At 37.1% G+C, this 27,517-nt stretch overlaps 1 protein-coding gene across 4 annotated transcripts; it reads left to right on the plus strand.

Annotated features, from left to right (window-relative positions):
- The first annotated feature begins 4,560 nt into the window (after positions 1 to 4,560).
- On the plus strand, positions 4,561 to 27,331 carry draxina (dorsal inhibitory axon guidance protein a). 4 transcript variants are annotated; one of them, XM_028447239.1, is made up of 7 exons: positions 4,561 to 4,766; positions 16,764 to 17,248; positions 18,730 to 18,965; positions 24,584 to 24,698; positions 25,849 to 25,941; positions 26,113 to 26,202; positions 26,916 to 27,331. In XM_028447239.1, exons 2-7 carry the CDS (start codon positions 16,786 to 16,788, stop codon positions 27,026 to 27,028), a joined length of 1,110 nt encoding a protein of 369 aa, XP_028303040.1. In that variant the 5' UTR covers positions 4,561 to 4,766; positions 16,764 to 16,785; the 3' UTR covers positions 27,029 to 27,331. The 4 variants fall into 4 exon arrangements, with proteins under 4 accessions (XP_028303040.1, XP_028303039.1, XP_028303037.1 ...); XM_028447238.1 differs by having other exon boundaries at positions 4,561 to 4,730; XM_028447236.1 differs by having other exon boundaries at positions 4,719 to 4,819.
- The last annotated feature ends 186 nt before the right edge of the window (positions 27,332 to 27,517 follow it).

The following is a 27,517-nucleotide window of genomic DNA, read 5'->3' on the forward strand; positions in this document are numbered from 1 at the left end:
GTGAAGGTTTGTGGAGAAGTGATCAGAACTTCCAGCTTTGAGTCTATTCACGGTTTAATTTGTGCCTTATGGCTGATGTGATGTGATGGTTTCAATCTTTTTCAGCAACAATAAGACAAACGTACCCCGTGAGGCAAAAAAACTATCTTATACATTTCTAATATAAAGTACTTTCTTTAATTGTACTTTGATTATTAGAGATGAAATGATAGAGAAAAGCGGCTTTGTGTCACTATCATTCTTCAACACTAGGTGGCAGCAGCAGGCTGTGATTGTTTTTATTTTGGATTCTACTGCTGTTATTGATTTGTTTTGCCAGTCATCAACACAAGAGTTCTGCAGCCTTGTGTGACACACACACACACACACACACACACACACATAATGTAGTTGTAAACTCAGTGACGTTTGTTTGAAATCAATTTTTGGAATGTTAAAATACTTTTTGTATAATTCTTTAATGCTGGGGTTCTCAACCTTGGGGTCGTGAGACATTGGGAGGGGGTCGCCAGATGCCTTCAACAAACTGAAATTATTTTTGGGACAATTTAAGCCCATTTTTGCTTATTTTTACCATTTTTTTGCAACTACACCAAACTTGCCATATTTTAACCTATTTTCATCACTTTTTCTTGCCATATTTTTGCTTTTTTTAATGTATTTTTGCTACATTACTCCCATTTCTGCCACTTCTCCACCAATATTCAATGCCTTTTCTTCAAATGTTTTCCACTTTCAAGACATTTTCGGCACTCATAACCCCTTTCCAACACATTTCCAACCTAATGTTGCATATGTTGACCTATTCTTGTCACATTTAATCTGTTTTTGCCATATTTAATGCTTATTTTTGCCCATTTAACCACATTCACCATTTTTCATGCCCATTATTGGCCAGTTTAAACTAATTGTTGCTCCTTTTCTTCTGCCAATATTGACACTTTGAATCCTTTTTACCACTTTTTCTGTCTATTTTTGACCATTTTAATTTGTGACTTTTAACCAACTTCTGTGGTTTTTAAAATCCCATTTCACTCTGTTTTTGGTCACTTTTAACCCATTTTATTTCTGATTAAAACTAGGACTTTCATATTTTAGATGACTATATACTATGGATCATGTAATAATAAACTTCCTGGATAACAGTGGATATTATACAGATAATTAAATAAATAAATGTGGTTATCACAGATTCATAGAACAATAGACCATCATTTTGCTGATTTTATGGATGGAATCCCTTATAGATGGTCCTGTCTCCACAGGACTGTTCACGTTTGTGTTCAACCACCTTCAGCTACAGTGGGGGTCCCTGGTCTCTGGATCTTTTATTTTGGGGGTTGTGGGCTGAAAAGGTTGAGAACCACTGCTTTAATTCAATTCAATTCAACTTTATTTATATAGCGCAAAATACAACAAAGTCATCTCAGAGCGTAAGAAAGAAAAAACACAACATATTTGGATCACAGTGACTTCATTTTTAACCCAATCCTTATTTTAAACATTGCTTTTCTTACACAATAACAGCACAGTAAATGAGTTCAACACTCTTCAGTCTGTCGCTGACGCTGCTTGATCTTATTCTGCTGCTTTTTCCAGATCCTACGATGGCGTTTTAGGAGCTGCATTAAAACCATTGTTATTGTCACACGGATCAGAAACGAGTAAATGTTTGTAAACCTCACACATTGCACTCAGCTCTGAACACACAGTGTGCCGTAGTTGTAACCAGCGGTGACGTCCTTTGATAATCTGTACATTTCATTTTGTACATAAATGTGTGTATATAATATACATAGTATAAATATACAAATGCACCATTTAGTCCAAGCACAACTGTTTGTTTTTTTGTTTCTCTTGACAATCAATTTTAAATAAAAAATGGTGTTTTGCTTTTTATGTGAGTGTGGATGTGTCTGTTTTTAAAGAATTATAGAGAGAACCTTTTAAAAAAAAAAAAGAGAGAGAGAAGAAGAAGAAAGGCTGTTTCCATGTTTCTCACTTTGATAGGTCTGACGTGTGCTCATTGATCCCTGCAGGGGTTCTCCTGTTCCTCTGTTTTTCCCACGCAAACCATCAATATTCTCACAATGTTGGTGACAGATTTGACTTTTTAGGCTTTTTTTGTACTTTGTGCATCTCTGACTTTTTTAAAAAAAAAAATCATCACTTATTTAAAGGCATCAGGTTTTGTTTCCTCTGCGTTATGCAGTGATTCTCTCTATGCACTTTATATAACGAACGCCTTTAATGATGAAGTGTGTGAGAGAATAATTCAGGAAAGCGTCTCATGTTTTACTAATTATTCACTGAAAATTAAAATAGATTAATGTGAATGTTCTTAATAATACATGTACCGCATTAATAATCATGACAATCCTCAACTGTGTGAGTATGGCTGTAATCTGCTTTTAACAATAAGTGTAATACTGATAATCATGATCGATGATGATCAGTCTGCGCTTGTTTTGTGTTTTTGATTCATTTTGTCGTCATCTGTGTCATTTTGCCTATATTGTCATTTCTTTTAATGTTTTTGTTCTTTTTTACATTTTTCTGTCATTTCATATTTGTGGAGTCATTTTACATATTTTTCTATCATCTTGTGTGTTTTGCAAGTACTTTCAAAATGAGGAAAAATATACAAAATGCTAATAAAAATCCACAAAATGACTCCAAAAACATACAAAATAAGAAAAATGTATAAAATGTTAATAAAAAGCCACAAAATGCTTCCACAAATACAGACTGAATCCACAAGTATACAAAATGAGGAAAAACGTACAAAATGTCAACAAAAAATACATAAAATGACTCCAAAAACATATAAAATAAGTGAAAAGCGTACAAAATGCCAGTAAAAAATGTACAGATTGACTCCAAAAACATACTACAAAGTATGAGAAAAATGTACAAACTGCCAACAAAAATACACAAAATAACTCCATAAATACACAGACTGAATCCACAAGTATACAAAATGAGGAAAAACATAGAAAATGCCAACAAAAACATGCAGAATAACAAAATTGGCATTTTGTATATTTTTCAAACATACAAATTATCAACAAAAATACATAAAATGACTCCAAAAACATACAAAATAAGGAAAAAATATGCAAAATGCCAACAAGAAATACACAAAATGACCAAAAACATACAGAGTAAGAGAAAAATGTACAAGTGACAAGATAACAAAATGAGTCAAATACACAAATCGACTTCAAAAACACAAAATGAAAAAAACATACAAAGTCAGCTTTAAACTGGCAATTTGTCTGCAGGTATAAAGGCTTTTATTGTATTATTAAAATAGTGTAAAACATACAAAATAAAAGAACACGAGCACTGACAATAATGTGTGGTGAGTGCCTTTATGCAGCATTTTAAATGAGTGTTTTTAATCCTTGTGCAGCAGATGATGTAGCTTTGTGTTCCACTCTCAGCTTAAAGAGTGCATTTATGCTAAGCTTTATTGTTAGAATGCTTGTCACAGTGGTTTCAAAACAGAGGGCGGACAACTTTTCCAAATGTCACCCAGCTCCCCTGAGTGATCTGAAAACAATCGTTCTGCAGAATGGAGCTGAACAGACTGAAGTATGTTATAGAAAAGAATAAAAACTGCCCGACTGGAGGCTTGGCCGACCTTGAAGCTTCAATTATTGTCCTTGAGGTTTGCAGGCGTTGGCCTTCAATGCAGAATATGTGTTAAACAAGAACAGCAGGCATATATATCTATATATGTAGGGCTGTTAAAACCTGCAAACATTACCTCCAATAAAGAGGTCAGATTTTTACCACCATTTATTTGTTTGTCGGTTCGATGACGTCAAACAAATTTAACGGATTTTGACAAAATGTTTACCATAGATAAACCTTACGCCATTAAAGATTTCATTCAATTGATTCTGGATCAGTTGGAAAAATACAAAAATCACCTTTGGGGAAATTATTTAAGGAAAACAATTTTGAGCTCAAATAGACTGCCGTCATCATGTCATATAATCAAGTGGAAAATGTGCAGTTTCATTGAAATTGTGTATTTTGAGGTACTGGAATTAGTTGGTCATTAACACGATGACTCATGTTTTCGCTCTCACTTTTTACTTTCTCTTACGGACCCAAATTTGGAGCTTTAAAGGGCTGAATTTGGCCCCTGGGCCTTAAGTTTGACATGTGTGGACGAGAATCAGTCAGCAAATCGACTTCATACTAAATACATTTGTTTTAAGCAGAAAAAAAAGTGATTTGGGAGTTTAATTACTTCATAAATTCAAATGAAAGCACAATTGTGTTTCCAACTGTTTTTTTTTCTTTCTTTCTTTCTTCTTATTATTATTATTATTATTATTATTATTATTATTATTATTATTATTATTATTATTATTAGTCTTTTTCCCTTTAAAACGTTGTATCGGTATCGTCCGTCGTATCGTCCCACCTCTAAATGCATCATCATAAGAGCTATAAAATATGAATATGATTCCCTTCACACCTTAATAATGATGTTTATTTAAATCCCAGTGTGATGCTCAGAGCATCCCAGTCTGTCCCCAGCATCCTGCCTGAGGGGAGCGCGCACACGGGAGCGCGCTTTGGATGCTCCCATACAGTCTGGATGCATCGGCTCATCTCTGGGATTATCGGACTGTATTAGTATTAATATTAGTATTTGCAGCTGAATGAACCGGTGAACATTAACGTTCTGCACCGAAAGGAAAAGAGTCAAAGTAAGGAATCCGTCCTGGTTGATGACGTTAACAACGGTCAGTGTGTCGCTTCCTCCAGTTGTTCAGGAGCCTTGTCTGCAGATTATTGGGTTAGTTATTAGTTATTCTGGTACCTTATTGTTATTAAGTGTAGAACAGATTTTTGATCTTTGTTGAACTCAATGCGTTTATCGTTTGGTTTGCGCGTTTCTGTGCGTGCGTAAAAACGCACACCGCTTAGTTAATAGTAGTTGGTTAAAAGCCAGAGGTTAAACATTGTTCTGCAGGTTGGCTGTCAGGTGAAACAAAGTTTGTCTTTTACATACTCCAGCTTTTATTTATTTAATTTAATTTAATTTAATTTAATGATATATCGGTGCTGGAGAACACGTTTGTCCTGGAAATCTCCTTTTGTCACCATTGCTGTTTCTCCTTGCACGAGGAGGAGTGTGGAAATCAATGCAAAACCTCCTGATTTACCTTTTCTTTTTAAAAAATAAAAATAAATAAAATAAATTAATTAAGAAAAGGTAATTTCCATTAACTGCAGTAAGCTCATATATCTTTAGAAATCAAATGTGATGGGGCTTTGTGACAGCATCGACAAAGGATTCCTTCTTTCTGTATGAAACAGGTCGACTACACTGTTCATTTATCCAGTGAATGTGTTAAAACATTGATTTAATGATGTTCTCGTCCATCTTAGACTTCAGGAGAAACATTTATATTGTTGTGTAAACTCTTTGTAACATGACTGTTGTTTTTATGAAAACATATTTGGTTGAATGATGTCAGAGGAAAAGCTGTTTGAGCATAAATGTAATATCAGTGGTATTAGTGTTCACACTAGGAGTACATGTGCTTATTCTAGGTTTTCTAGTGCACTGTTTCTCAAATGTGGCTACATGATGGCACTACTCATTAACAAATGAAAACATTCAAATTATGAAGTTTTATCATGTTTATTTTTTTTAGTAGTATTTTGAAAATACAAGGGTCAGTCTTGGTCAGAAATGATATAAACTATAGAAGTAAATCTAATTAGTGGACACTTTTCCACTTATTCGCAAAACTGTTCCATCATTGTGCTTTCTAGTGTTTTTTTTTTCATAGTATTTTGGACAAAATGTTGAAGTTGAACTAAGCATGTGCTTTGATTCAGAAATAAGAGAAAGGTGGTACTTTAGACAAACATGAGTTTAACATAATTGCAAGTACGGTCATTTAGTTGTCCATCCATCCATCTTCATACCCGCTTATTCCCGTTTAACAGGGTCGCGGGTTCTCATAGGGCGCTTGGTGGGGGACAGGGCGCCAGTCCATCACAGGGCAACACAGACACAGACAACCATTCACTCCCTCATTCATTCCTATGGGCCATTTAGAGACTCCAATCAACCTCACAGTCATGTTTTTGGATTGTGGGAGGAAGCCGGAGTACCCGGAGGAAACCCACCCAGCACGGGGAGAACATGCAAACTCCACACAGAAAGGGCTTGAACCCAGGACCTTCTTGCTGTGAGGCGGACGTGCTAACCACTAAGCCACCGTGCGCCCGTCATTTAGTTGTAATACTAGTAATGTTTTGAGTTTTTAACATACTTTAACTCTACTAGTACTACTCGTAAAACTAAATTGTCTCCTCGTACCAAATACATGTGCACTAGTGAGACAAAAAACCTTGTTTTCTAGTACTATGAGTAGAGGTGTCCCGATCCGATATTGGTCCGATTTCTGATCTATATTTTATTATATTTATTCAATTGTAGAATATTGTAGATATTGTGTTAAAACGTATGTAACCAATTGGTTAATAATAAATGGGTCAGTTTTTCTCATCCCTACTGTTGCTGACTATTGTTTTCTGTTTGAGTGACATCACTTGATCAATACTTTTCTAACATTCCACACTACAAAATAAGTAATAAAAGTATGTATGATTTGTGCTGATATCGTATCGGATCGATATCGGTGCCGGGCAATACTCAAGGCTGCAATATCAGTATCGTATCAGAAGTGAAAAAGTTGTATCGGGACATCCCTAACTATATTAGTGCACTCAAAATCTTAGTCGAGTACTGTTTTTAGTGAACTAGTACAGCTATTACAAATGAATTTAGTGAGATTTTCACCAAATCCAGCTCCCTGATTGGTTGTAATGTTTTTGAAAAAACAATGACAAGCTTGAATTTGCTTTTCCCCGCCCACTTATTAGCATATAGCGGTTACATAGTGACACTTATAGCTTCACTAGTGAAGTGTACACATGCGCTAATAGTAGAATCTGCTTCATTTGTCACTGCACGTTACAGAGCAACAACATTTCATTTCAGTTTCATCCCGTCCAAGAAACATGAAAAGACAATCACATATAACATGGGAGGACAAGGGCCGGAGAACTGTGGGTCACCACAAGAGCGCCCCGTGTTTAGATGAAAAGTGGGAGGAGAACAGGAGGAGAGTCGAGGGGAAAAGGGAGGTTTTAAACTGAGTTCCCTATGGGGGAGGATAAGCGATGAGTACATAGAGTTCTAATTTGATTACAGAGCAGGGGTTTTAAACTCGTTTTAGTTCAGGGGCCAAATACGTAGTTTGATCTGAAGTGGGCCACAGATTTTAGGCGGGAAAACGAGTCACTTCAACATTGTCCCAAAGTTGAAATGTATTAATGATCCATAAATTACATAATCCATGCAATAAGTGACAGATATCAGGCCCTGAAGAATTTCATTGATTTTGTGACCAATTTTTATTTAATTTTGAGGAGATTATGTGAAACAATTTCAGGAAAATGTAGTTGCTTGAACAATTTGAGATTTTAAAATGACTGCAGTCACGTGATAAAAGCATGGGAAAATTCAGACCCTCCAAATATTGTGGAGTTTCATTGAATGTGTGTATTTAGAAGGCCTGAGATATCTACAACTGAATTACCTGGTCATTTAAACGATAATTCATGTTTTTTTCTGTTTTTTCAACTTTCTCCTGCGTGCCGAATTGGATGGTCTAAAGGGCCAGATTTGGCCCCCGGACCTTGAGTTTGACACGTATAGTAGAGCTTAACTAGGAACTATTATTAAAGTTAATATCACTGATATCAAATTGATGCTCAATCGGCTTTCCATACAAAAAGTTTAGAATTTATGTTGCTCTATAGATTAAAAAAAAAAGAATATTCATATATTCCTTAAAGACGGTAAGAATATATTATATATATTTACCTTAGTTATACATTAATTTATGTTTTCAGAAGCTGACGTCGTGCTCCTCCGTGGTGTGATTGTGGCTATGGTTGGCATCACTAGGCACGGCTTCATCTGTTTGATCAGGACCTTTTCAGCATTTGCAGGAGAGGGACAGTGTGAGGGGAGGAGAAACTTCCTACTTTGTAGTTTGGCGCCTGCAAGCTTCACTTGAATGTTTCTAAACAGGAGTGTTTGCTCCCCGCTGGCCCCGAGTAGAGTTCCCAGGCCGGACACGTCCACAGGTGTCCACGATTCACTGCTTAACATAAGAACACGTTTGGAGAAGACGAATCTTTGTTGTTGATGTGTGTGTGTGTGTGTGTGTGTGTGTGTGTGTGTGAATGACACTTTTTTTTCCCTAATTGACACCAGATAAACTCTCCCTCTCTCTCAGCATTACGTCTTATTTTCTCCTCCTTCCTCTTTGTCTCCCTCGTTCCGTCTCCTCTCTGTGGGACGCCTCTTGCTGAGCCTCTGGGGGTCGTTTGTGTCTCACAGAGTTTTTGGAGCACGCCTCGATGTGGGTGTCCCCGCTGTGAGCTTTGTATTTGTTGTAACACACTGAATGTGTGTGTGTGTGTGTGTGTGTGTGTGAGAGCGAGAGAAAGATGAGGGGCTGATGGTACTTTGAGCATCCGTGACAATGTTCTGCTCTCACATCTGTTGTTTCTGACACCAAAACACCAGCAAATAGTTTAGTGTCTCTCGCTGACAGATGGGCCTTCCTCCCAGGACTTTGATTGTCTAACACACACACACATAGACACACATAGACACACACACACACACGCACCTCCAATAGCGTGTGATTCCCTCTTACATCATTTGTGTAGACAAAGCAGTGTTGTGGAGCTGAGCTCTTGGTTTATGGTGCAAAGCTCAATGTTGATTCTGTTTGGACGTGAACTAAAGATGTAATTAGGCTGATGTTTGTTTAAGGAATGACTAGTCAACTCATGTTATTATAATAATCAATAGTTCATATGTACTATGTCCTCACATTGTGTTGTAATGATGTTTTTTGACACTTCTGTGTGCTGAGGAGTTTTATTCCCTAATCCCACACTGTGCCCCTCACTAACGGGAGAATAGTTTGGGACCTGCCTTTTTTTTCCTCTTCTTACCTCCTGTTTTCTACTTCTCATCTAAGACATACGGGGCGCTGCTGTTGTAGCGACTAGTGATAGGCCGATACATCAGCCGGCCAATATAATCGGCTGATTTTTGTGTTTTTTACGTTTTATCGGTATCGGCTGATGCGGGCTGCTGCGTTCGCCGATCTGCGTTATTTACAGAAAGCGAAAATATTTCTTACTTGTTATTGTTCTACGTCACCTGTTTTTAATATTTGTAAAATCTTTTTTACTTGTTTTTGTTATACATCACCTGTTTTTAATATTTGTAAAATCTTTTTTACTTGTTTTTGTTATACATCACCTGTTTTTAATATTTGTTAAATCTTTTTTACTTGTTATTGTTATACATCACCTGTTTTAAATATTTGTTAAATGTTTTTTACTTGTTATTGTTCGACATCACCTGTTTTCAATATTTGTTAAATGTGTTTTACTTATTGTTCAACATCACCTGTTTTTAATATTTGTAAAATCTTTTTTACTTGTTATTGTTCAACATCACCTGTTTTAAATATTTGTTAAATGTTTTTTACTTATTGTTCGACATCACCTGTTTTTAATATTTGCTAAATCTTTTTTACTTGTTGTCGTTCTACTTCATCTTTGTTAATTTCAATAAATGTTCCTTTTTAAAAAAATTGAGACTTGTACCATTTATTGTCATCTTTGTGTCATTTTTATGATGTAAATTGAGGGAGCAAAAGTAGTATCTGCTCCAGATATTGGCTTAATAAAATCGACAGTCCGTATCAGTCATTGGCTAAGGCTGATGGGAAAAAAAAACGGTATCTGCATTTGTCCTAAAAAACCCATATTGGTCTATCACTAGTGGTGACCCACGGTACTCATGCTCCTGTCCTCCCATGTTATATGTTATTGTCTTTTCATGTTTTTTGGCCGGGATGTAACTGAAACTGAATTGCCGCTCAGGGATAAATAAAGTATTCTGAATCTGAATCTGAATCTGAATCTGAATCTGAATCCATCAATGACATTCGTCCCAGGATGGATTCCTGAGGTGTTCCTCAGGTCCAACTGGGAGTCATCCCAGTAATCTTGATATCTCAAGTTGCCACCTTAACTACCATAGTTTTTTCCTTTGTGAACGAGCCGAGTTTCTCATCCAACATATTGCAGTAGTTTTTCCTCCTGCGTCTGTACAACTAGGACACTGTGGACATTTCATTACTCACTTGTATGTTTATGCTGTTGTTTTGTGTGTTTTTGGAGTCATTTTGTATATTTTTCTGTTATTTTGTATGCTTTTTAATACCATTTTGTGTTTTCAGAGTCATTTATTGTGTTTTTGTTTTCCTGTATTGTGTTGTCTTGTCTGTTTGTACTGGTGCAGCAGTATTTAACTCTAATAGTACTAACTACATCTGCTATCTGTACTTATCTTTGTTAAATATTGGAAAGAAAATCAGATTTCAAATGGAGGTCATTGATAACACCTCACATGGTCCATGCGGGCTCCCTGGGGCCCACGGGCAGCGTGTTGGTGACTCCTGTAGTAAACAGTATATAGTCATTGAGTTTGTAGTAGTACGGTGTGTGCCATTTCAAACACAGCCATACAGTCGTGTTATCGTTGGGAATATAGTCATTTTTTTATTCTATGGCACAACTTCTGTTTACTCATTATCATCAATGTTTCAGTAAAAAATGTTGTTGCACGGAGAAAAGACCAAACGGTGGGTGGACTGAGGTGTGATGCAGCAGATGGAACTAAAGGTACTTTTTAATTGTGCAGCTTTAACGAAGCGTGCTGGTGAAAGAAGATCTTGTTCCTGTGCAGCTGCTCACTGACCTCTGATCACAAAGCAGTCACACATGTATACGCTGAATAGACGCTCATATAGCCTGATTAAAACCTGATCAGATCAGACCTGCGGAACATTCCTGGCTTTGTTGTGCTGGATCCTGATGGTCCTGCTGGTTTCTGTGAGGAATAAAACAACAGGAGCAGATGGAGCTGCTGGAGGTTTGGTGTCACAGCAGGTGAACAAGAAACACACACACACACACACGCACACAGTGCTGCATAAACACACACACGCACACACACGTAAAACTTTCATTAAATGTTTGTCCTTTCTTTCATTTTTTTGGCTACTTTTCATCCAAATAAGCTAACTATTGCCCAATAAATACCACTTGTTTCCTTTCTTCCCTTCATTTTGCCTCTTTTTGTTCCATATTTTGCCCTTTTTCACTATTGTTTGCCACATTATGTCCATTTAAGCTACTCTTTTCTATTACATACCACCTGGTTCCTCTTTATTTGCCCATTTTTTGGCCATTCTTGATTGTCTTTGGTCCATTTTAGTCACTTTTCACTCTTTTCTTGCCATGTTTTTGCCACTTTTTGGCCACCTGTTACCAGTCTGCCGCCATTCGCTCGTCCAAAAACAAAAAGCGAGCTGGACTGACCCAATTTGTGTCGACAGCCCACTGGGACGATGCCTGGTATGGAAGATGGCCATTCCACCCCTGTCTACTTGGTATTTACACCAGTGTTTAGGATTTTATCACATCTTGTTATTTCCACTGCAGAATTTCATCTCCTGCACGTCTGAGCTCTGCCATAAATAAAGCCAACGTTCAGAGGTGAAAGTAATGGAATACAAGTACTCACGTTACTGTAATTGAGTTGCTTTCATGGGTACTTTTTTAAGTATATTTCCAAATCAGTCATTTTACTTGTACTTCAGTTTGTTTTGAAAGAAGTAAAGCAATTTGTTACATTTCTGCACTCAACCGTTACTGAGTAAATTATTATTTTTTGATTTAAAATGATCAACGAACATTTTGAAACTACAAAAAATGACAAATTGAATGCGTCACATCATGATTATAGGCAACCAATCATATTAAGCGTAATCTACTACACCAAAACTGTATTTTCTCAGTTTTAGAGTTCATAAATGTAGCTATACTTAGAGCCTGAGAATTTTTTTATTTTTTATTTTGAATTAAATTCATTGTTGTTATTTAAAAACCTTTTATTTTATACAGATTTTAAGGTTTACACATGAGATGTTTACTGTATGACAGAGAACGTGGCAAGATTTATTACCAAAAATAAACATGGGTTGGTGAAAGTAAGTTTTACTTTGAGTACTACTTAATTGAGCTACTTGTACTTGAGTATTTTATGTAGGATTTACTTGTACTTGTACTTGAGTACAATTTCAATCAAGTAATAATACTTCTACTTGAATATAGGATATACAGTATGAAGTAGTAATTTCTGCTTATTACCTAACCCTTTATACTTAGATTAATGTCTCCAGTGAGCTTACACACACACACACACACACACACACACACACACTGCAATGCACGTCCCCTGGGAATTTACACCAGTGTTTAGGATTTTATCACATCTTGTTATTTCCACTGCAGAATTTCATCTCCTGCACGTCTGAGCTCTGCCATAAATAAAGCCAACATTACACGCTCAATACAACCCGGGGCCATGTTATAAATGAAAGCAGGGCCCATTGGATCTATAGTTGTCCATCAGTGCTGTGAATCCTGAATTTATGTGTTTGTTTGTAAGACTTTTCAGATTCAGGCCGTATGTCTATTCTTGCTCCACACTGTAGGTTACAGTGGTGTTGAACTCATTTTAAATCAGGGGTCAAATACGGATACGTTTAATCTCAGAGGTGAGGAATCTAACATTTTTCATATCATTGTTACTTAGCATTTCCATGTATAACTGAAATAAAAGTATGTAGTATATATAAGGCACCGACAATGTCCTATCAATAGGTGACAGGTAGTGACTATATTCATTTAATTTGGGGAAATCTTGTCAAATAATTTAAGGGTTGAGCAGAATTTTGGAAAAAATTGGTTTTTTTCAACAATTTGAGAGTAAAAATGACTTGTTCCAAGCATGTGAAAACTGCCAACCCGTGCAAATATTGTACAGTTTCATTAAATTAAATGAAACTCTACTTAAATAATTGTAAAGTTCTACTTTCTAATATATCTGTTTAAATGTTATGGGTTTTTTTTAAAGTGTATTATTTTGCATGGATGCCCATGTTTATGTTTGGATATGAAACAGTGATTTAAAATTCTCTAAAAAGTTGGGTACAGCTGACTATGGAAGCATGAAGTCAAGTTTTTCAGATAAACAAACGTCCGTCAGGTTAATCTGAAGGTTTTCTTTGTAGATTTTACATTTCAGAGCTTTTTTTAATCACTACTTTTGTAAAGTAGACAAAATAGTTTGTCTTTAAAGGTTTTTCTCGTTGGTAAAAATCACACTGTGTAAAAATAAATCTGCCAGAATAGAATTGGCTGCGTGAAACAGCTTTGATGGTGTGAATTTGTTCTGCTGTTGGTTTTTCAGTGATTTGATCATTTATCTGTGTTTACTTTTCAACAATATCTGAGCTGCTGCTGCATCTTGTGTGTCTGTATTTGTTACACATTGGCCATGTTTACATGGGAGCTTTAATTCCTCTTTAAAGCGGAATAAAAGTTCATTCCTCTTTAACCTGACCGTGTAAACACTTAATTCCGATGCTAAATTAATTCAGAATGAAACTTAATTCAGAATGAAACTTAATTCAGAATGAAGCTTAATTCAGAATGAAACTTAATTCAGAATGAAGCTTAATTCAGAATGAAACTTAATTCAGAATGAAGCTTAATTCAGAATGAAACTTAATCCAGAATTAGGTGGCTGGTTTATTCCGTTTTTAATTCCAAATAAATAATTCCTCTATTTTGTAAACAGTTAACAACAATTAAGTTAATTCCGGTCGTTTTGCGCATGTGCGACTTATGTAACAACATAATCCTACATGGCCGCCCAGACTAGAGCTGACATAATACTAATAATAATAATAATAATAATAATAATAATAAGAGCCGTAAAAGACATGGATCAAATGAAAAGAGTGAACGGACAGAGGCATAAACATGTGGACATTAACACAAACTTATTAAACACACGCGGACACTTCACCGGACGGGTGATACTAAGACCCGGAGATGGAGTAAATGAGTCCCTATACTGCTGCACAAGCTGTAATATCACCAAGTTTATCATTGTACCAGTTGTTAAAGCTACTATCTTTACCAGGGAGCAAATATCTATTCCTGGTTATTGTTTTATGGAGTTTTACTGGGATTTATTAATCGATGATTAGGTCTTATTTCCTTCCTCTACGTGGACCAAAGTGTGTTACTGTCCAGCTGCTGCTGCTGCTTCAAAACTACAATCAAAATAAAGGTGAAAACAGTTCTCATCTGTTATAGCCAACAATAAAAGGTTTGTTGCGTGTGATCGACGTCTGTTCTCCACCTGACCAACCAGAACCCTTCTCAACCCCAGACCTAAAGCGGAATAAACTAAAGCCAAATAATGTAAACCTCAATTCAGGAATGACTATTTCCATGTAAACTTGAAACGGAACACTTTAATTCTGAATGATTTAATTAGGAATAACTCCATCAAAAACTAATTATAGAAAAATAAAAAGTCTTTGGGGTCACCAGAAATGTATGATATCAAAATGGGGTCACGATACTAAAAATTGTTGTGAACCACTGCTCTTAGCTTTGGTTTGTTTGCTTTACTGAAATTCCTTTTGGCAGAGACGGTTTGATATGAGCAGCACCTCTAGTGTGTGTGTGTGTGTGTGTGTGTGTGTGTGTGTGTGTGTTATTACACCCTGAAGACCATTTGGAGATAAAGGTCACACCTTTGCCGACTGCACAGCTGCTTGATGCAGTCTGCCTTTAAATCCCTCCAGGGAACGCTGTCTGGTCATTTCACTTGACAACTGCTGCATCACTATCACTACACACACACACACACACACACACACACACACATTGACCCCTGCTTGTGTGTAATCTAAATGACCCGCTGTAAACCCGGGGGAATGTTTCTTTTTTAGCTCAGTGTGTTCAATATGAAGTTCTACTTTACACACACGCACGCATGCACGCACGCACGCACGCACACACACACACACACACACACACACACACACACACACACACACACACACACACACACACACAGCAGAGCTCCTCTCATTGATTTTCTGGATTCCCCAGCGTTTGTTGTGTGTCTTTCAGCACAAAGGATTTGCCCTCCGCAGCATCATGGAGGGGTGTGTGTGTCAGTGTGTCTGCAGCGGTGGATAACTCAGCATGTTTAAGTATAGAGGACTTCACAAAGTTCATTACGTTGAGGACTTTTGTCTCGTATGATGCGGCAAGAGTGGCTTTTACTGTTAAATCACCTATCAATGCATGTAATAGGTATAATGTAATTATTGTTTAGTATTTGAATAGTAATAGGGTTTATAAGTAACGTTGACTGGGCACTTACTGTATGTCTGCTTTAGGGTTGATGTGTGAGCTGCTGGTAATGTAATGTATGCAGGCTGATGCTACAAAGGAGAGTTCAATACTGTGTCTAACTGTACTAAGTTTGATGTCAAAATGAGTATGTAGTTCATGAAAAGATTGAGTACGTGAGAAATATCTGAATGTATGCTATATGGGGACATTTTTTAAGTTTGCACAGTGGGCACACTAGTAATACTCAACCGCCCCACGATGCATTGCAAGCGAGTCATCAGGGAACATAAAATCGTCCATCAAACATCCCCTTTCAAAATAAAAGCATCTTTCCTTGTCTTCCATTAGTTTTTAACACGTTTATATTGTAAATAGGGCTCTTGTTTTGAAGTTAAACCGAAGTTTTGTTAGCAGCACAATGGAGGGTCTGCAAAAATCTCCGAAATGTCAGAATTAAATGTGTTTACGTGAGTTTTATGGATGAAATGAGCACATGTTGATATTCTACTTGGTCACTTTCTCACTTAAAATGTTTCCAGAACTTTCAAAGATGGAGAATCATCTGAGATATTTATCCTCAGTGTGATTCAGGTTTTTGTCGTTGTAGGTTCCAAATGCATCTTGGGAAACTTGGAAGTATACTTCAGTGGGAACGCTCATCATCTTAATCATACTAATAGTATATAGTAAACAGTATATACTCATTGAGTTAGTAATGTATAGTATTAGTTAGTGTGACACATCCATCGTCGCTATAGATTAATAAAAATAAAATGCGGAAATTGCGACAAATCTGAATAAAGGAACCAGAGTTGGTGTTATGAATCTACTGGTGCCCTTTTGTTTCTTGTGATCTACTTCTGTGTGTGTGTTGACGGCTGCTGTTGGAAGCGCTATGTATTTAACATGGAAAATATATTTTATTGCTCTCACAAAAGCTCTGTAAAAGTCTCTAATTGTCAATTTTCTAACATCAACACCGTCGATAGTCAGTCACCAGGTTATTTAGAAACTACTTGGACTGTAACACAGCAAAACCAAACTTAATTGTGGCTTTTTATGAGCTGAAACAACCACAGACTACTAGTACTACTAGTAGAAATTAAGGGGATACTAGCTGAAATAAATCTGAAACAGTCATATTTTCTCTGTGTGTGAACCTGGTCCAGGACCTGGGGAAGGAAAAAGGCTGCGGCTGATTTTTCAGGATTTTTGGTCCTGTCGCTTCGACAGAATCTGCTCTGCATGCATAAAAGGAGAATTCTTGCACTATCATCACTCTCTAGAAGATGAGATGAAAGAGAATCTGTTCATATGTTTCTTCTTCTCTGCAGGTGGCTTTGTGCTGGGCAGACCATGACCCTCTCCAAGAGTCTGCTGCTGCTGTGTCTCTTGTTCTTGTTTTCCACCCTGGTCCTCGGCGCTGAACGTCCTCACCATAGCCGGAGGAGAAAGGCTCAGACTTCATCAGACAGCAATGCCCTGCAGTACACGCTGCATGGTCTACGGGGCCACAGCTACAGCAGGGACCACAGGGCCCGCATCACCAAAGGTCGAGGGGCTCAACACCCACTGGCCAGGTCTGAAGATGATGGGATGGGTCTGGAGGGGATGAACCCAGTGAGAGCTGAGATGGTTCCAGGCAGAGACAGAGCCAGAGCCAGAGGCAGAAATAAGATGAGTATGAAGAGTCTCACCAGAGAGCCAGAAAACAACCGACTGGGAAAACGAAAGGGTCGAGGAAATGTTCAATGGAACGGACACAGTTCAGAGCACAGGAGGCACTGGGGCCGACGGGACAAGGGCCGACACAGAAAAGGTGAGATTTTACATCCTTTTAGAATAAAAACCAATAAAACTGGAAGCGAACTGGCGGTTTTAATGAATGAGGTGGAGTCAAGCTTTAGGGTTGCTGGTCAGATGTGGACACAGGTTTTATTACATCAAAGGGTTTAGGAGTGAACAGACCGGTCTGGGAATCTGGAGGTTAAACAGTTTTCAGTGTGTGCGTCTGTGAATCTGCTGCTGTTTGGTGCTCTTCCTGATATGTTGCTGATAGTGGTAGTCAAAACATGGCTGAGCCCAGGGGTGGACTGGCCATCTGGCATACCGGGCATCCTCCTGTTGGGCTGTTGGCCCAAAGTGGGCCGGTCCGGTCCGCTACATTTTTGTTTTTTTGTTTTATGAGCGAGTGGAGGCAGCCATGATAACAGGTGGCCAAAAATGGTCCAAAAGTGGCAAGAAAAAAGTTTAAAGTGACTAAAATGGGCCAAAAGTAGCCATGAGTGGCCAAAATGTGGGCAATAAAGAGGAACTAAATAATATATAATGGCAAAGGGTTGATTTGATGAGCAAAATATGGCAAACAATAGTGAAAATGGGCAAAAACGTGCAACAAAAAGAGGCAAAATGTAGGGAAAAAAGAAAGCAGGTGGTATGTATGGGGTGAAAGTTAGCTTATTGGGAACAAAAGTGTCCATAAAAATCCAAGAATGGACAAAAATTGGAATAAAAAGTAATGTATTTAATTGCAATAAAAAACATGCACTTTTGTCTTAAAAAGATTACACGTTGTAGTGTTGACCTCCGACAGCATGTGCAGACAAAGCCAAAAAAGAAAAAAAAAACTTTATGAAAAAAAGCGCAAAAATTGCACAGAGGATGTTGCAAAATTGCCAAAGGAAAAAGGTAAAAAGGGGTTAAAAAGTTTCTTGTTTTTAGGGTTTTCTGGGGGAATAATAATTAAAATGATTACTTTATCCCTCCGTTCCACATGAGCGTTCATGGCAAATAATAACACTTCTTAATCTGAGCAACGTTACTTTCCTTCTTTAAGTTACAGGAAGGCCTTCAAATTTCAAGCTGCATTTTGGATTTATTTTGGCAGGTTCAAAATACAGCTTTCAAAACTTTTATGTTACATGAATGAGAAATGAAAAACAAAAACAAAAATAAAAAAAGACAGATTGGTACATTTTTTTTTTCATTCTTTATTTGTGAACCAAAACACTGCCACACACTGTCTCCAACTTTTGCAGTTGAATTGTTTTTCATCAACATTTGTTTTTCATCAATATGATTTCTTTTCATTTTTTTTCATATCGTATCGTGAGCCCTATATCGAATTTCACATAGTATCGTGACTTAACTATTTTGTTACACCCCTACTAACCATTGATCTCACCTGCTCTGGGATGGGGGGGCGGAGCCCTTTGAAATGCGACATTAAAACTATTTTGTTTTGCAACGAACAGATATTTTCCCAGATATTGCACAATAAAGAGTATTTTCTTGTTGCAGGTTTTGGTCCTGAGTTGAGTTCTGCATTGAAGGACAGGTTGTTTGAGCATCATTCCTCCTCCTCCTCCTCCTCCTCCTCGTCCTCCTCTGCCACCTCCCCCTCACACAGCGTGACCCCACCCAGAGGAACCCCCTCCCCCATGGTCGGGGGGGCGTTCGGCTCCGGCTCCTTCATGGTTACCACGGTGATAAATGAGCATCCCCCAACGCTGCTCCCGGTCTCCACCAAACCCCAGGTAACTCAGCCAGGACTGGAGCCTTTATTAAAGGCAGCTCTTTGTGCCTCAGTGGGATTTCTGTAGCTGCCACCAACAAGGCCTCACTGCAGCCGTTACGCTCTCCCCAAAGCCCAGAGCTCATCTTCTAAACGGCCCTGTGGACCACAGGAGGCTGAAGGCCAAGCTCACTGTGCTGTTGGCTCCAGAATGTGTACATTAAACACAATGAGAGCGAGCTGCACAACACACAGTCCAGCGACGTGTTTTCTGCAGTTACGCCTTTGTTTAAAAATGAGAAATTTACAATCGACTCGTCAGGTCAAGCCCAAGGTCAGCTAGTATTTAGCTGTGACTACATGAGGCACTGCTCACTAGGGCTGGGCGATATGGAATCATATCTCAAAATGGCGATATACAATATAAATCTCAATACTTTAAATTCAAATGAAGTCTGACCAGAAAGAAAATTATGGGTTAAACTTGCTGATACAAAATGCCACACAGACACATTTAATAAATTAACAAACAGCTGCGCAATATGGGCCACTATTGGCTTTTTCTCCTATAAGGGACAGCACGTGTGAGTGAGTTCTGTAGTGTGGCTTGTTGAGGGGAAGGTCTGTATTAGGAAGCATCTAACTGTGCTAAAACAAGTATTTCTATATGAAATAAGCCATGACAAATACTCAATATAGGCATTATTGTAATCTTCTATATAGCCAAAATAGAAAACTTGATATATCTCGAATATTAATATATTGTCCAGTTCTGCTGCTCAACCTTCTGTTACAACAATCTAATATTGTTGCTGCTGGAAACGATCACTTTTAATCAGATAAAGACATTGTGTCGCTCTCACAGATTAATAAATTGAAGATAATTTGCTTGGAAAAAAATTGAAATTGTTGCTCAAAAGTTTGCTTTGATCTTCACCTTAAACCATAAGTGTCAAACTCAAGGCCCGGGGGCCAAATCCGTTCCTTTGGAGCATCAAATTCGGCCTGCTTGATAAAGTAAAAATTATAGAAAAAAACACTTTGTAAACATTTTGTAAACCACCAACTAATTCAGTTTTAGATATCTCAGCCACTCCAAATACAGGACTCCACATCCCACAATGCAATGCACAACACTTTTTCAGCAATGACAATAAGAAAGTTCTTATGGTGGAGATGAAAACAAAGTTTTGACCAGCAATTTCAAACTTTTTTTGAGCATATGATCTGGATTTATTGATTATGAGGCTTACACTACATCTTTATCCGCTAAAGAAATATTCTTTCCGGCAGCTTTAAGTTTCAACTGCATTTAAAAGAAAACAAATCCTGCTGCTTGGGACGATAACTCACATTTTGAAAACTGTACCTGTTGTTTTGTCCAAAAGTTATTTTCTGATCGGGATTTACTCCAAACAAAGTTAATAGGGGTGTCCCGATCCGATATTGATATCGGATATCCGTCCGAAATTAGCCTGAAAACAAATATCAGATTTTCTGATTGTTTTTTTTTTTTATTCAATTGTAGAATACTGTAGATATTATGTTGAAGGTTAAAATGTATGTAATCAATTGTTTAATAATAAATGGATCAGTTTTTCTCATCCCTACTGTTGCTGACTATTGTTCTCTGTTTGAGTGACATCACTTTTCTAACATTCCACACTACAAAATAAGTCATTATTTATTTTTTTATTAAGGAAAAGAGAGAGAGAGAGAGAGAGAAAAAGTATGTATAATTCATGCTGATATCGGATCAATATTGTTATCGGCCCATACACAAGGCTGCAATATCGGTATCATATCGGAAATTAAAAAGTTGTATCGGGACATCCCTAATAGTTAATAAAATGCCACATGCAAGATCATTATTGATTCCATCACAAACAATGGGTTTGTTGGTAAATGGTCATGTGACTTGAGCTTCGGAAAATGTTTACAAGCATTTACGAGTTTGTATCACAAAACTATTATTTTTTTGAGCTTTGAACCTTTATTCAATTTCATAAAATCTGTATTTTTACCAAAGTTACAAGATTGATAAGTCACAGGGTCTTTGCAGGAGAAGACTGTGTACTTTTTTTGAAAGATACTAGGGCTGAAATATTATTTGCATTTGCAATATTATCGCGATGTCATAAAATGCAAGTTTCAAATCGCAAAGGCTGCAACTTTAGTTTTTAGTTTAGTTTTTTTTTTTCTTGTCCTGTCCTGATAAGTTCAGCGTGTTTAAGAAGTGCCGTCCACATGTTTACATGTTTCATGAAACGTGAAGTTCGTTAGATATGTTGAAGAGGTAAAGCCACAGATTTGTTTGCTTTATTGTTGTAACCTGTGCTGTAAAATTTACATTTCATATTTATTTTGAAGTTTAACTCAATCTGAAATTGTTTATTTTTCGAAACAAATTAATTCATTTCTTGTGTTCATTGAAAAATGCGTGACAAGAAGCCCTTGAAAAAAGAATCGCACATTAAATCGCAATCGCAATGTTGAGGAAAAACAAAAGTCGCAATTAGATTATTTACCAAAATGGTTCAGCCCTGAAAGATACATGTTCTGTCTTTTTACGTGTTGTATGTGTGTTAATTGCCTAATGTACTTTATGAGTCGATGTGTGTTTGTGATTGGCTTTCTTTGTGTGCTAACCCTGTGATGGACTGGCAACCTCCAGGCTCCAGTACCCTGGGACCCTGCGTAGGTCTACAGTGTCTGTCAATATGAACTAGAATCTCATCCTTAGTAATTCAGTCAGAATTGTGTGGTTTATTTTATTTAAATAATTCTGTGTTTGACCTTTAACTTTATTCTATTAGTCCAATACAAAGAAGCAGCAGTTGTGCTACTTTAGCACCTGATTAAACCCCATTGGAAGTGCTTTTAGCGACAGCTTTTCCTGTGAACACAGACTCAGCGGCTGGAGCATGTAGCACGGCCTCTTTAATGAGCGTTCGATCCTCTGCTGATGCTTTAATGAGCGTCTGAGCCGTAGCAGCTCACTCCCTGCTATCATTCAAACGGTTATTTCCATAAACTTATTTCCTGTGGGGAGAGAGAAACCAATATTAGTCCAACATTTTTTAAACCCATGCAACAATCTCTATTATAGCTCCAAGATTCCCGCTGCCTTGATAATAACAGGTAACCTTTTCATTTTGTTTGCTCTGTGTGAGAGAAATGACAGCGGAATAAATGGATTCTTACTTCAATTTGCTCGCATTGACTTCATCTCCCTTCAGCCCTCGGTACGCGGTGCTCCTTTGGATGGAGATTCTGTAACTTTGGGAACCAATGAAGAAATGTGTTTAAAGATAATAGTTACTGTGTATTAATGGTTGCAAACCGTCAAAAAAAGATGAACAAAGGTGGCATTTTAATGTGAGTTTTCCATCAGTTATGGATTGAACTCTTACAGAGTTAATTAGTATGAGACAACTCTGGTACATATGTTTAAAACTTATTTTATCTCACGATAAGACATTTACAGCTGTGATGATTAGTCAAACACATCATTAATCCATGACTATTTCATTATGGAACGTCCTCTGTGTTATTTAACACATGGAAATATCACCTGTAGCGTCAGCTGTGCGCAAGACAGCAGCTGTTAGCGTTTAAAGGCTGATTTTAAAGACAGCATGAAGATGTTGGTAAGTTGTGTTTTGTATATTGAATTATTGGCTCCATAGGTGGAGAAACTGTATTCAAAATCAAAATAAAAATCTAAATGTTTGTTCGTCTGAGATTGAAATTCAAAATGCTGTGACTTATCAGTTTTTTAGTTCACATTATATTTTTTAAACATCATATGCAATGACTTCAAAATGTTGTCACTTTTTTCATTAACATTAAAAATACATTTAGCAATAATTTTCAAGTATATAATTACAATACCATTTACAGTCAAGCATTTTAATGCACTTTAGGCTCAGTTTTAAAACAAAATCTGTGTGGATCGGTTGTGTAGGACAGTCTGATGATGGGCTGTAGCAAGTTTGGTGTCAATTGAGCACAAATATTGGTAAAAGTTTCAGGCTTTAATTCAAATCACAACGATGGACATCATAATTTGCATTAACTTTAAATGTACAAATGTTTTTTCAGTGTTGCGGCTACATTTTGGTGAAAGTTACAAATCTGTAGCACATATGGTTGATTTGTTGTACATTTTCAGAACGTTGAACTTCAGAGGCTTGCTGTAGCGCCACCTTTAGCATTGTTTTTGAAGCTAAGGCTATTTGGGATGGGACTGGACCTTTGTGCAAAATCTGGTGATTTTTCACGCATGGGAAGTAGGATTTCCTCGGAAGAAGGAAAAGAACATGCAGGATAACAAATAGGCTGAGTTGGAGATTCTTGCCGGGGGGTGCAAAGGTAAAAATAGAATTAATTATATAGACCATCTGGAGATTCGCACCAACCACAATGTGTGTAACTTATACAATCATGCAAAAATGATTAGTAACACCATTGATAATGTTGATTCCAAAAATGTGCGTCGACGCGTCGTTTAATGTTGTAAAATAATGTATATTTCACCATTTATATCAGGGGTCCCCAATCCTGGTCCTCAAGGGCCACTATCCAGCATGTTTTAGATGTTTCCCTCTTCCAACACACCTGATTCAAATGATGAACTCATCATCAATATCTGCAGAAGCCTGATAGCGATCCTGGTCATTTCAATCAGGTGTGTTGGAAGAGGGAAACATCTAAAACATGCTGGATAGTGGCCCTTGAGGACCAGGATTTCGGGCCCCTAATTTACATTGTGGAAAAAAATAAGAATATGACGAACCAACCTAAAGTCTCAAAAGTTTGCGACCATTTCACTGAAAACAACAAATGAATTCATATATATTTTGTACAGTCACTGTGTTTTATGGTACTTGTTTGTATATTATATACTGTACACTATATTAGGGGGGTGGGAGCACTCGGGGGGTGGGCAATGCTCCCCCTGCCCTCCCACAAACTCTGCGTATGGGTTTCCGGCTGCTTTGGCTGCTCGGCCCCTAATTATCTGAGTTAAAATGCATTCAGAGTGAGAATTTAAATGAGATCTATATATACATATACATGTTCAAGGTTCTTAACCTTTAGCCTCATTGAAATAAAAAAAAAACACTGTGGCTGATTTGTTATTCAAGTCACAACGTGTGCTAATATGAATGCCTTTAAGCTGTTGCAATAATCTGAGCACACTCAAGAAGAACAAGGGGTTTAAAGAAAAAGAAAGCACATGTATTGATGATAGGACTTCCACTCAGAGTCAACATTAGAGCGCTGCTGCTGTCACTGATGAGAAATCAATCCTTCGGTAATAAATTGTGATTTCGATCCGTGCGCCTGCAGTCTGTGCATTATTTATAACTATTACTATGCTGCTCTGTCTCTCCATTACCAACTGATTGATTTTTAAAGCCCTGCTGTTATTGTTGCTCTGCCACTGAGCATTTTATTAGTAAATGAAACATTACAACTGGTGCTCAGAGCATTAGCCGCCAGGCAGCAAATCAAATGAACCAGCTCTGCTGTGCTTAAATTAGAGTGTCTAAACATATAAATATGTTGAATGAAGTTAGAAAGCTTTTTACCGTCAAATGATCAATCCTTTTTGGGTTTTTTTTGTTCATTCAGAGATCTGGGAAAGTAGCAGGAGAAGTGATGCCAACTTTGGACATGGCTCTCTTTGACTGGACCGACTATGAAGACATGAAACCTGCAGACAGCTGGACGGCTTCCAGGAAGAAAGGTTTGTGATGTCACCGAAAATGGAATAAACCCCACTTTTGTTGTGCAGTGTGCACGCATGGATCATTTACAAGACCATTGTATTGTTTCTAACCTCAGAGAGCCACAAAACTCCATTTTTGTTCTTTACCCATTGGACAGGTTTCAGGGTTTCAGCTACTGTCTCCCTTCTGTGGTTTTGTGTCAACGGGTTTCTCAGACATTTAACCAGTTAATTTAATTTTTTTCTTCAGTTTTTAAAAGTGCGTCTTATTTATAACTTTAACATCCTACCCATAAACAACTTTACGAAAGTGCTTCCTGTTGTCTCATTACTTTGACACTAACCAAAGTCCCTTTTAAGCATTTTTAATGTCTCAATTTCTAACTCGAGTTGGAATGCATTTCTTCACATATTGTCCATATGAGAAGCAGGTCTGGATACATCAGAGCATTAAACCAGGTGTGCTGATATGAAATGATACAAAGTAGTGGTAATATGCAGGCACTGAAGAGCAAGCTCGTGTAGGAAATGTTTGTGCGTTGCCTGGTAACAGCCTTGTCTCCCTTCCAATTGCTGAACTATTTGTGTTGGCGAAGCCGAATGAATGATTCAATACACAAATCATAATCTCTTATTGCTTATAACTGTTGAGTAACAAAATGCGCTTGTAGAGCTGCTGTATAGAAGCCATATCTGGTGACTGAATCACACTCCCTTCCATGCTTAATTAAAGTTGTTAAAGCTGCTCTGGGTGATATTTTAATCAGCATACACTGAGAACAACTTTATGTCTCATAGAACAATAAATTAAAGATCTTTTGCTGAAAAAAAAGTTGAAATTGCCACACCTGAGCTCCTTTTTACCAGGACCGCTATAATATAAAATAAAATACAGCATCTAGCATTCCAGCGTTTCTGGATTTTGTACAACAAGTACAGTGTTCCAATCGTGGTTGGATCAGCCATGTTTTACAGTATGTGAAAATGCAAATTGAGCCGGAAACTGGCTTTTAAATTGGCGGGGTAGATGAAGCGAGCAAAAAGCGCGACTATGTTTAAGCGAGTCGTCATGGGTGATTTAAGCAACTGTAGTCGCTGATGTCACGTTCCGTGTGAATGCACCTTAAGAAGGAAGGCTTGAGATTGTTGCGTTTACTCTGTTCTGCAGACAAAAGGCGTAGTAAAAACCTCAGCAGTGGGAATGTGACCACGGACGCAGACGCCATCGAGCCATGTGACCACCACCTAGACTGTCTCCCTGGTAATTAAATGAAATTATAAAAACACTCCAACTCCATGATATTGCTGAGGCAAATCATTACAAATGCATGCACTGACTTTCTATACATGTTACATGTTATTATGATTACTTTACTTCAGTTTTTTATTATTGTTTTGGTTTTTAAAAGTCCTGTTTTTCTCCTGTGCAAAGGTTCTTGTTGTGACCTGAGACAACATGAGTGTAAACCATACAACAGAGGACTCAACAACAAGTGCTACGATGACTGCATGTGTGAGGAAGGTGAGATTTCACTTTTAACATTTAGATTTTACATTGACATTTTACATTTAGATTTCAATTTTACATTTAGATTTAGATTTAAAATTTAAGATTTAAATTTAACATTTAGATTTAGATTTTACATTTATATTTAACATTTAACATTTATATTTAACTTTAATATTTAACATTTAGATTTAAATGTAATATTTAACATTTATATTTAAATATAATATTTAAGATTTAGATTTAACATTTATATTTAAATGTAATATTTAACATTTAGATTTAGATTTAACATTTAGATTTAGATTGAACATTTCAATTTAGATTGAACATTTCAATTTAGATTTAACATTTTGATTTAGATTTAACATTTCCATTTAGATTCAACATTTCGATTCAATTGTAAGATTTAATGTTTAAATTTAGATTTAACATTTAGATTTAATATATAACATTTAGATTTAGTTTTGACATTGACGTTATATTTTTACAAGAAAAGTAAATATCACAAATTTAACAAATATTGCTGTGAATCTTGTCAAAAGTAACACTAAAACAATTTGCATAAATCTTTTAAACACGGTTTGTTGCAAAGTGTTTATTTTAGCATGCGCAACTTTACAATCAGTGCCCCATACACTCCTATAATTAACACACTCCAATCATACACACACACACACACACTCCAACTTGTCACTGGAAGCACAATGTTGTTTGTGATTCTGCAGGATTTCGTTGCTACGCTAGATTTCATCGAAAGCGACGCGTGACCAGGAGGAAGGGTCGCTGTGTGGTGCCAGAGTCTGTCAGCGTTGACCAGGGAGGATTCATCACTATATGAGGAAGAGTTGGCAATGAAGACACATTACGTCAATGGACAGGGACTTGTTTTAGTCACTGATATTTGTCTTTTCAGTTTCAGATCAGTGGCTTGTGTTCGCTCCTTTACAAATCTATGATCATATGATGGTTTTAAAAAAAAAAGAAAAAAAAAAGAAAGTGATGTGATTGTTTAAACTTTTGTAAGATTTAGCCTCCGAGCTCTATTCTTGAAAATCTTTCTTGACCTTAAAGCTAACTGGTATTCTGTCGTCTTCTATGAGAATGTGTTTGTTTTTCATGTGTTTCTGTTAGGTTTTTAAAAAAAAAAAAAAGGTTTTCATTGCTTAGAACATGTTTTATTTATTCTGTACTCAAACCTGTTCATGTTTACATGGTATTTACCGACTTTTTGTTTCAATGAATAAACTCTTACTTGAATAATCAGTGTATGCTGTGACTTTGCTCGACACACTATCATTTATTGTTGTTTTTTGTTCATTTGAAGAAT

Source organism: Gouania willdenowi, chromosome 5, assembly GCF_900634775.1.
Source record: "Gouania willdenowi chromosome 5, fGouWil2.1, whole genome shotgun sequence".
NCBI classification, from domain to species: domain Eukaryota; kingdom Metazoa; phylum Chordata; class Actinopteri; order Blenniiformes; family Gobiesocidae; genus Gouania; species Gouania willdenowi.

Excerpts from the sequence above, each read along its gene's own strand:
- draxina (XM_028447236.1), top strand. The coding sequence starts at position 4,752 with ATGACGTTAACAACGGTCAGTGTGTCGCTTCCTCCAGTTGTTCAGGAG. Across the intron at positions 24,699-25,848 it reads GACGGCTTCCAGGAAGAAAG|ACAAAAGGCGTAGTAAAAAC; the intron begins GTTTGTGATGTC and ends TCTGTTCTGCAG. Across the intron at positions 25,942-26,112 it reads CCACCTAGACTGTCTCCCTG|GTTCTTGTTGTGACCTGAGA; the intron begins GTAATTAAATGA and ends TCCTGTGCAAAG.